This window comes from Coregonus lavaretus (genome assembly GCF_964263955.1).
Source record: "Coregonus lavaretus genome assembly, contig: HAP1_SCAFFOLD_2711, whole genome shotgun sequence".
Classification (NCBI taxonomy): domain Eukaryota; kingdom Metazoa; phylum Chordata; class Actinopteri; order Salmoniformes; family Salmonidae; genus Coregonus; species Coregonus lavaretus.
Window position 1 is genome coordinate 49,291 of NW_028156099.1, and position 17,240 is coordinate 66,530.

The 17,240-nt window shown below is 49.9% G+C and overlaps 1 protein-coding gene across 1 annotated transcript in view; it reads right to left on the minus strand.

Moving 5' to 3' along the window:
- The window catches only part of LOC311126856 (exocyst complex component 6-like), a gene marked incomplete at its 5' end in the record, with an annotated part of 33,783 nt that extends 16,848 nt beyond the window's left edge, over positions 1-16,935 (minus strand). Inside the window, 2 exons of the mRNA XM_084200835.1 lie at positions 15,664-15,737; positions 16,914-16,935. Of these exons, the coding sequence (XP_084056961.1) occupies positions 15,664-15,737; positions 16,914-16,935 (96 nt within the window). The remainder of the gene's footprint in view (positions 1-15,663; positions 15,738-16,913) is intronic.
- Between the last annotated feature and the right edge of the window lie 305 nt (positions 16,936-17,240).

The following is a 17,240-nucleotide window of genomic DNA, read 5'->3' on the forward strand; positions in this document are numbered from 1 at the left end:
AGCCCCTACATAAGATCTGGTGCAACCAATTACCTTCAGAAGTCACATAATTAGTTAAATAAAGTCCACCTGTGTGCAATCTAAGTGTCACATGATCTCAGTATATATACACCTGTTCTGAAAGGCCCCAGAGTCTGCAACACCACTAAGCAAGGGGCACCACCAAGCAAGCGGCACCATGAAGACCAAGGAGCTCTCCAAACAGGTCAGGGACAAAGTTGTGGAGAAGTACAGATCAGGGTTGGGTTATAAAAAAATATCAGAAACTTTGAACATCTCACAGAGCACCATTAAATCCATTATTAAAAATGGAAAGAATATGGCACCACAACAAACCTGCCAAGAGAGGGTCGCCCACCAAAACTCACAGACCAGGCAAGGAGGGCATTAATCAGAGAGGCAACAAAGAGACCAAAGATAACCATGAAGGAGCTGCAAAGCAAGAAGAATAAAGAAGAAGATTGGAGTATCTGTCCATAGGAATGCCTGAATATCAACCAGTACTGGGACCATTGGAGATTAGGGATGCCTGATAATCAACCAGTACTGGGACCATTGGAGACTAGGGATGCCTGATAATCAACCAGTACTGGGACCATTGGAGACTAGGGATGCCTGATAATCAACCAGTACTGGGACCATTGGAGACTAGGGATGCCTGATATTCAACCAGTACTGGACCATTGGAGACTAGGGATGCCTGATAATCAACCAGTACTGGGACCATTGGCGACTAGGGATGCCTGATAATCAACCAGTACTGGGACCATTGGAGACTAGGGATGCCTGATAATCAACCAGTACTGGGACCATTGGAGACTAGGGATGCCTGATAATCAACCAGTACTGGGACCATTGGAGACTAGGGATGCCTGATAATCAACCAGTATTGGGACCATTGGAGACTAGGGATGTCTGATAATCAACCAGTACTGGGACCATTGGAGACTAGAGATGCCTGAGAATCAACCAGTACTGGGACCATTGGAGACTAGGGATGCCTGAGAATCAACCAGTACTGGGACCATTGGAGACTAGGGATGCCTGAGAATCAACCAGTACTGGGACCATTGGAGACTAGGGATGCCTGATAATCAACCGGTACTGGGACCATTGGAGACTAGGGATGCCTGATAATCAACCGGTACTGGGACCATTGGATACTAGGGATGCCTGAGAATCAACCAGTACTGGGACCATTGGAGACTAGGGATGCCTGAGAATCAACCAGTACTGGGACCATTGGAGACTAGGGATGCCTGATAATCAACCAGTACTGGGACCATTGGAGACTAGGGATGCCTGATAATCAACCAGTACTGGGACCATTGGAGACTAGGGATGCCTGATATTCAACCAGTACTGGACCATTGGAGACTAGGGATGCCTGATAATCAACCAGTACTGGGACCATTGGCGACTAGGGATGCCTGATAATCAACCAGTACTGGGACCATTGGAGACTAGGGATGCCTGATAATCAACCAGTACTGGGACCATTGGAGACTAGGGATGCCTGATAATCAACCAGTACTGGGACCATTGGAGACTAGGGATGCCTGAGAATCAACCAGTACTGGGACCATTGGAGACTAGGGATGCCTGAGAATCAACCAGTACTGGGACCATTGGAGACTAGGGATGCCTGATAATCAACCGGTACTGGGACCATTGGAGACTAGGGATGCCTGATAATCAACCGGTACTGGGACCATTGGATACTAGGGATGCCTGAGAATCAACCAGTACTGGGACCATTGGAGACTAGGGATGCCTGAGAATCAACCGGTACTGGGACCATTGGAGACTAGGGATGCCTGAGAATCAACCGGTACTGGGACCATTGGAGACTAGGGATGCCTGAGAATCAACCGGTACTGGGACCATTGGAGACTAGGGATGCCTGATAATCAACCGGTACTGGGACCATTGGAGACTAGGGATGCCTGATAATCAACCGGTACTGGGACCATTGGAGACTAGGGATGCCTGATAATCAACCAGTCCTGGGACCATTGGAGACTAGGGATGCCTGATAATCAACCGGTACTGGGACCATTGGAGACTAGAGATGCCTGATAATCAACCGGTACTGGGACCATTGGAGACTAGAGAGTGGCGCATGATTTATATATCAATACCATCTAAATGAATCCAGATCTGATTGGCAGGAGTGTGTATAAGCTTTTGTTCCAGCCCAGCTCATATCTGATTATAAATCATAGCCTATCGCCGTGATTCGTTATGTTGATTATTTAAGTCAGGTGTTACAGCTGGGCTGGGACAAAACCCTGCACACACTCCTGCTCTTTAAGACTTCCTGCAATGACTGAAACAGACCAAAGCAGGAGAACAGTGTTCCAGGTTGAAACAGCTGACCTAGTGGAGAGGTGATGAGACTCAGAATAGTGTTCCAGGTTGAAACAGCTGACCTAGTTGAGAGGTGATGAGACTCAGAATAGTGTTCCAGGTTGAAACAGCTGACCTAGTTGAGAGGTGATGAGACTCAGAATAGTGTTCCAGGTTGAAACAGCTGACCTAGTTGAGAGGTGATGAGACTCAGGCACGCCCATTGGTTCTGGAATAGAGAAGGTGCTAACAAGGTTTACAATATGGCATCAATACCATGACAGTAATTCTACCTAAAAAAACAAATGTGTGAATCCCAATTCATTTAAAAGCCACCATAGCAGGTAGGACTAAATAAGGTCACATAACCTTGTCTACTATAAGCCACCATAGCAGGTAGAACTAAAATGATTGGCTGTCCAGAGGGTAACAGCAAACAGATCAATGTCTTCCCGCAGTACAGTAAGCACACTGTTGACTCGAGAGACGCTAAAATCAGTCCATCTCTGAAACCTCTCAAAAAGCCAGACTAAATAATATAGCTAGCTGGGGTAGCTAGCTTCAAGTATTACTGAAATTAGAACACCCACCCTTCACCCACAGACACAAACATACACTATCAAGAACGTCTAGCTTCACCATCTAAGTTAGCTAGCAAGTTAACTAGCAAGCTAGAGAAAGCTAAACTAGTCTTTATGAATTCCCAATGCATTTTAATGGCTAGACAAATAGATGGCTAATGTAGCCATGTAGCCAGGCTAATGTTGCTAACCAGCTAACCATGAGCTAACTATCTAGATGACGGGTAGTGTGTAAAGTAGCCATGTAGCCAGGCTAATGTTGCTAACCAGCTAACCATGAGCTAACTATCTAGATAACGGGTATTGTGTAAAGTAGCCATGTAGCCAGGCTAATGTTGCTAACCAGCTAACCATGAGCTAACTATCTAGATAACGGGTATTGTGTAAAGTAGCCATGTAGCCAGGCTAATGTTGCTAACCAGCTAACCATGAGCTAACTACCTAGATAACGGGTATTGTGTAATGTAGCCATGTAGCCAGGCTAATGTTGCTAACCAGCTAACCATGAGCTAACTATCTAGATAACGGGTATTGTGTAATGTAGCCATGTAGCCAGGCTAATGTTGCTAACCAGCTAACCATGAGCTAACTATCTAGATAACGGGTATTGTGTAAATGTAAAACTTGCCCAAGAAAGTTCACAGAACTGTCAATTTAAACAAATGTAGCTCATTTAATCATTACAAAATGTAGCTAACATCTTACCTTTGCCTGGTTTTGGCAGTCTAGTCCAGATCATAAAAAAATAAAAAAATAAAAAATAAATAAATAATAATATGCCATTTAGCAGACGCTTTTATCCAAAGCGACTTAGTCATGCGTGCATACATTTTTGTGTATGGGTGGTCCCGGGGATCGAACCCACTACCTTGGCGTTACAAGCGCCGTGCTCTACCAATTGAGCTACAGAGGACCTGGTGATGTGAAGCTTGAGACAGGCATTTGTATTTCAATACAGGCCAATATATTAATAAAAGTCACCTTGTCCAATTGAGATTTACACAATTATCAAAATGCCACGCCAGGGTAAGCCTCCACGAAACACAGCCCTTATTTAAAGGGTTTAGAAAATCCCCATAGAAAATGATGGGAAAAAATAAATAAATCAATGGTGGAAAAACAATTAGAACCATTTCCGTGTTTGACCGCTAGGTTTGATGATATTATGACTCATACTGTGGTACTCTATTAGATTGTCCAGGTTTTCTCTTCCTTCATCAGAGACAGAAGAGGAAACCAGACACCCCACTCGCTGGTATTTTCAGGTTTTTTTTTCTAGTTCAATGAAAGTCAATGAACTAAGCAGACCAGTCCCAGCTGCTATTGCATTGGTGTCTATGGGAGACACACCCAGTTAAGTAGACTGGAACCAGTCCCAGCTGCTATTGCATTGGTGTCTATGGGAGACCCACCCAGTTAAGGAGACTGGAACCAGTCCCAGCTGCTATTGCATTGGTGTCTATGGGAGACCCACCCAGTTAAGTAGACTGGAACCAGTCCCAGCTGCTATTGCATTGGTGTCTATGGGAGACCCACCCAGTTAAGGAGACTGGAACCAGTCCCAGCTGCTATTGCATTGGTGTCTATGGGAGACCCACCCAGTTCAGTAGACTGGAACCAGTCCCAGCTGCTATTGCATTGGTGTCTATGGGAGACACACCCAGTTAAGTAGACTGGAACCAGTCCCAGCTGCTATTGCATTGGTGTCTATGGGAGACCCACCCAGTTAAGTAGACTGGAACCAGTCCCAGCTGCTATTGCATTGGTGTCTATGGGAGACACACCCAGTTAAGTAGACTGGAACCAGCCCCAGCTGCTATTGCATTGGTGTCTATGGGAGACCCACCCAGTTAAGTAGACTGGAACCAGTCCCAGCTGCTATTGCATTGGTGTCTATGGGAGACACACCCAGTTAAGTAGACTGGAACCAGTCCCAGCTGCTATTGCATTGGTGTCTATGGGAGACACACCCAGTTAAGTAGACTGGAACCAGTCCCAGCTGCTATTGCATTGGTGTCTATGGGAGACCCACCCAGTTAAGGAGACTGGAACCAGTCCCAGCTGCTATTGCATTGGTGTCTATGGGAGACACACCCAGTTAAGGAGACTGGAACCAGTCCCAGCTGCTATTGCATTGGTGTCTATGGGAGACCCACCCAGTTAAGTAGACTGGAACCAGTCCCAGCTGCTATTGCATTGGTGTCTATGGGAGACACACCCAGTTAAGTAGACTGGAACCAGTCCCAGCTGCTATTGCATTGGTGTCTATGGGAGACCCACCCAGTTAACTAGACTGGAACCAGTCCCAGCTGCTATTGCATTGGTGTCTATGGGAGACACACCCAGTTAAGTAGACTGGAACCAGTCCCAGCTGCTATTGCATTGGTGTCTATGGGAGACACACCCAGTTAAGTAGACTGGAACCAGTCCCAGCTGCTATTGCATTGGTGTCTATGGGAGACACACCCAGTTAAGGAGACTGGAACCAGTCCCAGCTGCTATTGCATTGGTGTCTATGGGAGACACACCCAGTTAAGTAGACTGGAACCAGTCCCAGCTGCTATTGCATTGGTGTCTATGGGAGACCCACCCAGTTAAGTAGACTGGAACCAGTCCCAGCTGCTATTGCATTGGTGTCTATGGGAGACACACCCAGTTAAGTAGACTGGAACCAGTCCCAGCTGCTATTGCATTGGTGTCTATGGGAGACACACCCAGTTAAGTAGACTGGAACCAGTCCCAGCTGCTATTGCATTGGTGTCTATGGGAGACCCACCCAGTTAAGTAGACTGGAACCAGTCCCAGCTGCTATTGCATTGGTGTCTATGGGAGACCCACCCAGTTAAGTAGACTGGAACCAGTCCCAGCTGCTATTGCATTGGTGTCTATGGGAGACCCACCCAGTTAAGTAGACTGGAACCAGTCCCAGCTGCTATTGCATTGGTGTCTATGGGAGACCCACCCAGTTAAGTAGACTGGAACCAGTCCCAGCTGCTATTGCATTGGTGTCTATGGGAGACACACCCAGTTAAGTAGACTGGAACCAGTCCCAGCTGCTATTGCATTGGTGTCTATGGGAGACACACCCAGTTCAGCAGACTGGAACCAGTCCCAGCTGCTATTGCATTGGTGTCTATGGGAGACCCACCCAGTTAAGTAGACTGGAACCAGTCCCAGCTGCTATTGCATTGGTGTCTATGGGAGACCCACCCAGTTAAGTAGACTGGAACCAGTCCCAGCTGCTATTGCATTGGTGTCTATGGGAGACACACCCAGTTAAGGAGACTGGAACCAGTCCCAGCTGCTATTGCATTGGTGTCTATGGGAGACACACCCAGTTAAGTAGACTGGAACCAGTCCCAGCTGCTATTGCATTGGTGTCTATGGGAGACACACCCAGTTAAGTAGACTGGAACCAGTCCCAGCTGCTATTGCATTGGTGTCTATGGGAGACCCACCCAGTTAAGTAGACTGGAACCAGTCCCAGCTGCTATTGCATTGGTGTCTATGGGAGACACACCCAGTTAAGTAGACTGGAACCAGTCCCAGCTGCTATTGCATTGGTGTCTATGGGAGACCCACCCAGTTAAGGAGACTGGAACCAGTCCCAGCTGCTATTGCATTGGTGTCTATGGGAGACACACCCAGTTAAGTAGACTGGAACCAGTCCCAGCTGCTATTGCATTGGTGTCTATGGGAGACCCACCCAGTTAAGGAGACTGGAACCAGTCCCAGCTGCTATTGCATTGGTGTCTATGGGAGACACACCCAGTTAAGTAGACTGGAACCAGTCCCAGCTGCTATTGCATTGGTGTCTATGGGAGACACACCCAGTTAAGGAGACTGGAACCAGTCCCAGCTGCTATTGCATTGGTGTCTATGGGAGACCCACCCAGTTAAGTAGACTGGAACCAGTCCCAGCTGCTATTGCATTGGTGTCTATGGGAGACACACCCAGTTAAGGAGACTGGAACCAGTCCCAGCTGCTATTGCATTGGTGTCTATGGGAGACCCACCCAGTTAAGTAGACTGGAACCAGTCCCAGCTGCTATTGCATTGGTGTCTATGGGAGACCCACCCAGTTAAGTAGACTGGAACCAGTCCCAGCTGCTATTGCATTGGTGTCTATGGGAGACCCACCCAGTTAAGTAGACTGGAACCAGTCCCAGCTGCTATTGCATTGGTGTCTATGGGAGACCCACCCAGTTAAGTAGACTGGAACCAGTCCCAGCTGCTATTGCATTGGTGTCTATGGGAGACCCACCCAGTTAACTAGACTGGAACCAGTCCCAGCTGCTATTGCATTGGTGTCTATGGGAGACACACCCAGTTAAGTAGACTGGAACCAGTCCCAGCTGCTATTGCATTGGTGTCTATGGGAGACCCACCCAGTTAACTAGACTGGAACCAGTCCCAGCTGCTATTGCATTGGTGTCTATGGGAGACACACCCAGTTAAGTAGACTGGAACCAGTCCCAGCTGCTATTGCATTGGTGTCTATGGGAGACCCACCCAGTTAAGTAGACTGGAACCAGTCCCAGCTGCTATTGCATTGGTGTCTATGGGAGACCCACCCAGTTAAGTAGACTGGAACCAGTCCCAGCTGCTATTGCATTGGTGTCTATGGGAGACCCACCCAGTTAAGTAGACTGGAACCAGTCCCAGCTGCTATTGCATTGGTGTCTATGGGAGACACACCCAGTTAAGTAGACTGGAACCAGTCCCAGCTGCTATTGCATTGGTGTCTATGGGAGACACACCCAGTTAAGTAGACTGGAACCAGTCCCAGCTGCTATTGCATTGGTGTCTATGGGAGACCCACCCAGTTAAGTAGACTGGAACCAGTCCCAGCTGCTATTGCATTGGTGTCTATGGGAGACACACCCAGTTAAGTAGACTGGAACCAGTCCCAGCTGCTATTGCATTGGTGTCTATGGGAGACACACCCAGTTAAGGAGACTGGAACCAGCCCCAGCTGCTATTGCATTGGTGTCTATGGGAGACACACCCAGTTAAGTAGACTGGAACCAGTCCCAGCTGCTATTGCATTGGTGTCTATGGGAGACCCACCCAGTTAAGTAGACTGGAACCAGTCCCAGCTGCTATTGCATTGGTGTCTATGGGAGACCCACCCAGTTAAGTAGACTGGAACCAGTCCCAGCTGCTATTGCATTGGTGTCTATGGGAGACCCACCCAGTTAAGTAGACTGGAACCAGTCCCAGCTGCTATTGCATTGGTGTCTATGGGAGACCCACCCAGTTAAGTAGACTGGAACCAGTCCCAGCTGCTATTGCATTGGTGTCTATGGGAGACACACCCAGTTAAGTAGACTGGAACCAGTCCCAGCTGCTATTGCATTGGTGTCTATGGGAGACACACCCAGTTAAGTAGACTGGAACCAGTCCCAGCTGCTATTGCATTGGTGTCTATGGGAGACCCACCCAGTTAAGTAGACTGGAACCAGCCCCAGCTGCTATTGCATTGGTGTCTATGGGAGACCCACCCAGTTCAGTAGACTGGAACCAGTCCCAGCTGCTATTGCATTGGTGTCTATGGGAGACCCACCCAGTTAAGTAGACTGGAACCAGTCCCAGCTGCTATTGCATTGGTGTCTATGGGAGACACACCCAGTTAAGTAGACTGGAACCAGTCCCAGCTGCTATTGCATTGGTGTCTATGGGAGACACACCCAGTTAAGTAGACTGGAACCAGTCCCAGCTGCTATTGCATTGGTGTCTATGGGAGACACACCCAGTTAAGTAGACTGGAACCAGTCCCAGCTGCTATTGCATTGGTGTCTATGGGAGACACACCCAGTTAAGTAGACTGGAACCAGTCCCAGCTGCTATTGCATTGGTGTCTATGGGAGACCCACCCAGTTAAGTAGACTGGAACCAGTCCCAGCTGCTATTGCATTGGTGTCTATGGGAGACCCACCCAGTTAAGGAGACTGGAACCAGTCCCAGCTGCTATTGCATTGGTGTCTATGGGAGACCCACCCAGTTAAGTAGACTGGAACCAGTCCCAGCTGCTATTGCATTGGTGTCTATGGGAGACACACCCAGTTAAGGAGACTGGAACCAGTCCCAGCTGCTATTGCATTGGTGTCTATGGGAGACACACCCAGTTAAGTAGACTGGAACCAGTCCCAGCTGCTATTGCATTGGTGTCTATGGGAGACCCACCCAGTTAAGTAGACTGGAACCAGTCCCAGCTGCTATTGCATTGGTGTCTATGGGAGACACACCCAGTTAAGTAGACTGGAACCAGTCCCAGCTGCTATTGCATTGGTGTCTATGGGAGACCCACCCAGTTAAGTAGACTGGAACCAGTCCCAGCTGCTATTGCATTGGTGTCTATGGGAGACCCACCCAGTTAAGTAGACTGGAACCAGTCCCAGCTGCTATTGCATTGGTGTCTATGGGAGACCCACCCAGTTAAGGAGACTGGAACCAGTCCCAGCTGCTATTGCATTGGTGTCTATGGGAGACCCACCCAGTTAAGTAGACTGGAACCAGTCCCAGCTGCTATTGCATTGGTGTCTATGGGAGACACACCCAGTTAAGTAGACTGGAACCAGTCCCAGCTGCTATTGCATTGGTGTCTATGGGAGACACACCCAGTTAAGTAGACTGGAACCAGTCCCAGCTGCTATTGCATTGGTGTCTATGGGAGACCCACCCAGTTAAGTAGACTGGAACCAGTCCCAGCTGCTATTGCATTGGTGTCTATGGGAGACCCACCCAGTTAAGTAGACTGGAACCAGTCCCAGCTGCTATTGCATTGGTGTCTATGGGAGACACACCCAGTTCAGTAGACTGGAACCAGTCCCAGCTGCTATTGCATTGGTGTCTATGGGAGACCCACCCAGTTAAGTAGACTGGAACCAGTCCCAGCTGCTATTGCATTGGTGTCTATGGGAGACCCACCCAGTTCAGTAGACTGGAACCAGTCCCAGCTGCTATTGCATTGGTGTCTATGGGAGACCCACCCAGTTAAGTAGACTGGAACCAGTCCCAGCTGCTATTGCATTGGTGTCTATGGGAGACACACCCAGTTAAGGAGACTGGAACCAGTCCCAGCTGCTATTGCATTGGTGTCTATGGGAGACCCACCCAGTTAAGTAGACTGGAACCAGTCCCAGCTGCTATTGCATTGGTGTCTATGGGAGACCCACCCAGTTAAGTAGACTGGAACCAGTCCCAGCTGCTATTGCATTGGTGTCTATGGGAGACACACCCAGTTAACTAGACTGGAACCAGTCCCAGCTGCTATTGCATTGGTGTCTATGGGAGACACACCCAGTTAAGTAGACTGGAACCAGTCCCAGCTGCTATTGCATTGGTGTCTATGGGAGACACACCCAGTTAAGTAGACTGGAACCAGTCCCAGCTGCTATTGCATTGGTGTCTATGGGAGACCCACCCAGTTAAGGAGACTGGAACCAGTCCCAGCTGCTATTGCATTGGTGTCTATGGGAGACCCACCCAGTTAAGTAGACTGGAACCAGTCCCAGCTGCTATTGCATTGGTGTCTATGGGAGACCCACCCAGTTAAGTAGACTGGAACCAGTCCCAGCTGCTATTGCATTGGTGTCTATGGGAGACACACCCAGTTAAGTAGACTGGAACCAGTCCCAGCTGCTATTGCATTGGTGTCTATGGGAGACACACCCAGTTAAGTAGACTGGAACCAGTCCCAGCTGCTATTGCATTGGTGTCTATGGGAGACCCACCCAGTTAAGGAGACTGGAACCAGTCCCAGCTGCTATTGCATTGGTGTCTATGGGAGACACACCCAGTTAAGTAGACTGGAACCAGTCCCAGCTGCTATTGCATTGGTGTCTATGGGAGACACACCCAGTTAAGGAGACTGGAACCAGTCCCAGCTGCTATTGCATTGGTGTCTATGGGAGACCCACCCAGTTAAGTAGACTGGAACCAGTCCCAGCTGCTATTGCATTGGTGTCTATGGGAGACACACCCAGTTAAGTAGACTGGAACCAGTCCCAGCTGCTATTGCATTGGTGTCTATGGGAGACCCACCCAGTTAAGTAGACTGGAACCAGTCCCAGCTGCTATTGCATTGGTGTCTATGGGAGACACACCCAGTTAAGGAGACTGGAACCAGTCCCAGCTGCTATTGCATTGGTGTCTATGGGAGACACACCCAGTTAAGTAGACTGGAACCAGTCCCAGCTGCTATTGCATTGGTGTCTATGGGAGACCCACCCAGTTAAGTAGACTGGAACCAGTCCCAGCTGCTATTGCATTGGTGTCTATGGGAGACCCACCCAGTTAAGTAGACTGGAACCAGTCCCAGCTGCTATTGCATTGGTGTCTATGGGAGACACACCCAGTTAAGGAGACTGGAACCAGTCCCAGCTGCTATTGCATTGGTGTCTATGGGAGACACACCCAGTTAAGTAGACTGGAACCAGTCCCAGCTGCTATTGCATTGGTGTCTATGGGAGACCCACCCAGTTAAGTAGACTGGAACCAGTCCCAGCTGCTATTGCATTGGTGTCTATGGGAGACCCACCCAGTTAAGGAGACTGGAACCAGTCCCAGCTGCTATTGCATTGGTGTCTATGGGAGACCCACCCAGTTAAGTAGACTGGAACCAGTCCCAGCTGCTATTGCATTGGTGTCTATGGGAGACACACCCAGTTAAGGAGACTGGAACCAGTCCCAGCTGCTATTGCATTGGTGTCTATGGGAGACCCACCCAGTTAAGTAGACTGGAACCAGTCCCAGCTGCTATTGCATTGGTGTCTATGGGAGACCCACCCAGTTAAGTAGACTGGAACCAGTCCCAGCTGCTATTGCATTGGTGTCTATGGGAGACACACCCAGTTAAGTAGACTGGAACCAGTCCCAGCTGCTATTGCATTGGTGTCTATGGGAGACCCACCCAGTTAAGTAGACTGGAACCAGTCCCAGCTGCTATTGCATTGGTGTCTATGGGAGACACACCCAGTTAAGTAGACTGGAACCAGTCCCAGCTGCTATTGCATTGGTGTCTATGGGAGACACACCCAGTTAAGGAGACTGGAACCAGTCCCAGCTGCTATTGCATTGGTGTCTATGGGAGACACACCCAGTTAAGTAGACTGGAACCAGTCCCAGCTGCTATTGCATTGGTGTCTATGGGAGACACACCCAGTTAAGTAGACTGGAACCAGTCCCAGCTGCTATTGCATTGGTGTCTATGGGAGACCCACCCAGTTAAGTAGACTGGAACCAGTCCCAGCTGCTATTGCATTGGTGTCTATGGGAGACACACCCAGTTAAGTAGACTGGAACCAGTCCCAGCTGCTATTGCATTGGTGTCTATGGGAGACACACCCAGTTAAGTAGACTGGAACCAGTCCCAGCTGCTATTGCATTGGTGTCTATGGGAGACCCACCCAGTTAAGGAGACTGGAACCAGTCCCAGCTGCTATTGCATTGGTGTCTATGGGAGACACACCCAGTTAAGGAGACTGGAACCAGTCCCAGCTGCTATTGCATTGGTGTCTATGGGAGACACACCCAGTTAAGTAGACTGGAACCAGTCCCAGCTGCTATTGCATTGGTGTCTATGGGAGACACACCCAGTTAAGTAGACTGGAACCAGTCCCAGCTGCTATTGCATTGGTGTCTATGGGAGACACACCCAGTTAAGTAGACTGGAACCAGTCCCAGCTGCTATTGCATTGGTGTCTATGGGAGACCCACCCAGTTAAGTAGACTGGAACCAGTCCCAGCTGCTATTGCATTGGTGTCTATGGGAGACACACCCAGTTAAGTAGACTGGAACCAGTCCCAGCTGCTATTGCATTGGTGTCTATGGGAGACCCACCCAGTTAAGTAGACTGGAACCAGCCCCAGCTGCTATTGCATTGGTGTCTATGGGAGACCCACCCAGTTAAGTAGACTGGAACCAGTCCCAGCTGCTATTGCATTGGTGTCTATGGGAGACACACCCAGTTAAGGAGACTGGAACCAGTCCCAGCTGCTATTGCATTGGTGTCTATGGGAGACCCACCCAGTTAAGTAGACTGGAACCAGTCCCAGCTGCTATTGCATTGGTGTCTATGGGAGACCCACCCAGTTAAGTAGACTGGAACCAGTCCCAGCTGCTATTGCATTGGTGTCTATGGGAGACCCACCCAGTTAAGGAGACTGGAACCAGTCCCAGCTGCTATTGCATTGGTGTCTATGGGAGACACACCCAGTTAAGGAGACTGGAACCAGTCCCAGCTGCTATTGCATTGGTGTCTATGGGAGACACACCCAGTTAAGGAGACTGGAACCAGTCCCAGCTGCTATTGCATTGGTGTCTATGGGAGACCCACCCAGTTAAGTAGACTGGAACCAGTCCCAGCTGCTATTGCATTGGTGTCTATGGGAGACACACCCAGTTCAGCAGACTGGAAATGACCATTTCTTCTTCAATGGTAAAAGGCCTGAGTGAACGATATGAACTCATCCCCAGTCTTTGACGTCATGTAGCTAGCTGACATTTTCATGCTTTGCCTACTCTGATTCGGAAGATATCGTTGCTAAATCAACATGGCTGAACGAGGCCTACACCAGCGCTAGTATCCGGCTGTATTAGATAGCTACGTTTGCGCTGACTCTTAGTACATTTAGCCAGCTAACTAGCGATTAGCGGCTAACACAATTGATTTTAGCTACAACTTGCTAAGACAAAGTAGCTGTTTGCAGACAGTAAGACACACAAACTAATAGTGGAATCATAGAACACTGGTGGATTTATATGAAGAAGCAATGTGGAAATGACCTGTACCTAACCTGACCCATTACTGGACCAGATCTAACCTGTACCTAACCTGACCCATTACTGGACCAGACCAGACCCTACTGGACCTGAGGCCCAGATTAACCAGGTCACATCAACACTAAGAGAGTAAGACAGAGCTGATAGCTGAGCTGGTAATGGCTTAATGGATCCATAACAGTTGACTTGGAGCCAGGGTAATGTAGGGCTAATCCTGACCTACAGGGACAGTGGGTCACTGGGTCAGAGGAGAGGTGTGCTGCTGGCTCAGAGGAGAGGTGTGTCACTGGCTCAGAGGAGGGGTGTGCTACTGGGTCAGAGGAGGGGTGCGTCACTGGGTCAGAGGAGAGGTGTGTCACTGGGTCAGAGGAGAGGTGTGCTGCTGGGTCAGAGGAGAGGTGTGTTACTGGGTCAGAGGAGAGGTGTGTTACTGGGTCAGAGGAGAGGTGTGTTACTGGGTCAGAGGAGAGGTGTGCTGCTGGGTCAGAGGAGAGGTGTGTTACTGGGTCAGAGGAGAGGTGTGTCACTGGGTCAGAGGAGAGGTGTGTCACTGGGTCAGAGGAGAGGTGTGCTGCTGGGTCAGAGGAGAGGTGTGTCACTGGGTCAGAGGAGAGGTGTGCTGCTGGGTCAGAGGAGAGGTGTGTCACTGGGTCAGAGGAGAGGTGTGCTGCTGGCTCAGAGGAGAGGTGTGTCACTGGGTCAGAGGAGAGGTGTGTTACTGGGTCAGAGGAGAGGTGTGCTGCTGGGTCAGAGGAGAGGTGTGTTACTGGGTCAGAGGAGAGGTGTGTTACTGGGTCAGAGGAGAGGTGTGTTACTGGGTCAGAGGAGAGGTGTGCTGCTGGGTCAGAGGAGAGGTGTGTTACTGGGTCAGAGGAGAGGTGTGTCACTGGGTCAGAGGAGAGGTGTGTCACTGGGTCAGAGGAGAGGTGTGCTGCTGGGTCAGAGGAGAGGTGTGTCACTGGGTCAGAGGAGAGGTGTGCTGCTGGGTCAGAGGAGAGGTGTGTCACTGGGTCAGAGGAGAGGTGTGCTGCTGGCTCAGAGGAGAGGTGTGTCACTGGGTCAGAGGAGAGGTGTGTTACTGGGTCAGAGGAGAGGTGTGCTGCTGGCTCAGAGGAGAGGTGTGTCACTGGGTCAGAGGAAAGGTGTGCTACTGGGTCAGAGGAGAGGTGTGTTACTGGGTCAGAGGAGAGGTGTGCTGCTGGGTCAGAGGAGAGGTGTGCTGCTGGGTCAGAGGAGAGGTGTGCTGTTGGGTCAGAGGAGAGGTGTGTTACTGGGTCAGAGGAGAGGTGTGCTGCTGGGTCAGAGGAGAGGTGTGCTACTGGGTCAGAGGTGAGGTGTGTTACTGGGTCAGAGGAGAGGTGTGTTGCTGGGTCAGAGGAGAGGTGTGCTACTGGGTCAGAGGAGAGGTGTGCTACTGGGTCAGAGGACGGTGTGCTACTGGGTCAGAGGAGAGGTGTGCTACTGGGTCAGAGGAGAGGTGTGTTACTGGGTCAGAGGAGAGGTGTGTCACTGGGTCAGAGGAGAGGTGTGTCACTGGGTCAGAGGAGAGGTGTGCTGCTGGGTCAGAGGAGAGGTGTGTCACTGGGTCAGAGGAGAGGTGTGCTGCTGGGTCAGAGGAGAGGTGTGTCACTGGGTCAGAGGAGAGGTGTGCTGCTGGCTCAGAGGAGAGGTGTGTCACTGGGTCAGAGGAGAGGTGTGTTACTGGGTCAGAGGAGAGGTGTGCTGCTGGGTCAGAGGAGAGGTGTGTTACTGGGTCAGAGGAGAGGTGTGTTACTGGGTCAGAGGAGAGGTGTGTTACTGGGTCAGAGGAGAGGTGTGCTGCTGGGTCAGAGGAGAGGTGTGTTACTGGGTCAGAGGAGAGGTGTGCTACTGGGTCAGAGGAGAGGTGAGGAGTCAGCCAGAGGAGAGGGAAAAGTAGGCCGTAGGATGAGTGGTGGTGCTGTTTACCTGTCGGAGGTCGATGAATGCCAGTTGTAAAGTGTCCCCCTGGAATCCTGGCACAGGCTCTGAGCTGGCAAACACTGGAGCAGGGACAGAAGACAGTAACAGTCAATCACCTTCATCACCTGCTGTCACTGATAAGCCCCCAGAAGCTATATGTATTCTGTCAGGGGATATGTCAAGTCAACCTTTATATAAAGTGCATTAACCCAAGATCTCTAAACACTTTACAGTGGGAATACATTAAATCAAAACAGTGTCAAGTTAAGATTAAGGCACTCGTGCATGATCACCTAAAAACCTTAAAACAACCTCTTGGAGAACTCTACGTTTGAGAAGTCAATAGATTCCCTAGAGACATGTGAACCGGTCTGCTGAACCCAGGAGCTGAACTCTGGTTCACCCTACATCAGGGGCCCTGAGGGGCCTCAGAGGAGCACCAGGTACAAGACACACACACCTCTCTCCTCACACACGCACACACACACAGGAGCTCAGCTGTCACAGCCCTGGCCCACATAATACCATTGAACCAGGCTTGGCTGGGCTCGCTCCATTATACTAGCCTGTTCCGGTCGGTCAGTCGGTCCGTCCGTCCCAGGGGAACCTCTTTTAGTGGGTCACCTCCACAACTCCTCCTCTACACACAGAGCCTGACAGACAGACTACTGGACCTACAGAGAGACTACTGGACCTACAGAGAGACTACTGGACCGGCAGAGAGACTACTGGACCGACAGAGAGACTACTGGACCGACAGAGAGACTACTGGACCTACAGAGAGACTACTGGACCTACAGAGAGACTACGGGACCTGCAGAGAGACTACGGGACCGGCAGAGAGACTACTGGACCTACAGAGAGACTACTGGACCTACAGAGAGACTACTGGGCCTACAGAGAGACTACTGGACCTGCAGAGAGACTACTGGACCGACAGAGAGACTACTGGGCCTACATAGAGACTACTGGACCTACAGAGAGACTACTGGACCTACAGAGAGACTACTGGGCCTACAGAGAGACTACTGGACCTACAGAGAGACTACTGGACCTACAGAGAGACTACTGGACCTATAGAGAGACTACTGGACCGGCAGAGAGACTACTGGACCGGCAGAGAGACTACTGGACCTGCAGAGAGACTACTAGACCTACAGAGAGACTACTGGACCTACAGAGAGACTACTGGACCTACAGAGAGACTACTGGACCTACAGAGAGACTAGGCTTGGGCAGTATGCAGATTGTCATACCTTCATACCGACCTTGTGCCATACTGGGATATTCGGTAATACCGGCAATGAAAACACGGGGCGCTGTTTCTGACCTAAACTATACAAATAACAAACAAAAAAATGCTACTCACAGTTTGCTACACATACAAAACGAATATTAGCCAGCAATTTGAATAAACAAAAATACAGTGACGAAATCCTGAGGCCAGCCACCCGGACAGCTGATGAAACTGAGGAGTATTTCTGTCTATAATAAAGCCCTTTTGTGCAGAGAAACTCATTCTGATTGGCTGGGCCTGGCTCCCCAGTGGGTGGGCCCCTGCCCAGTCCTGTGAAATCCATAGA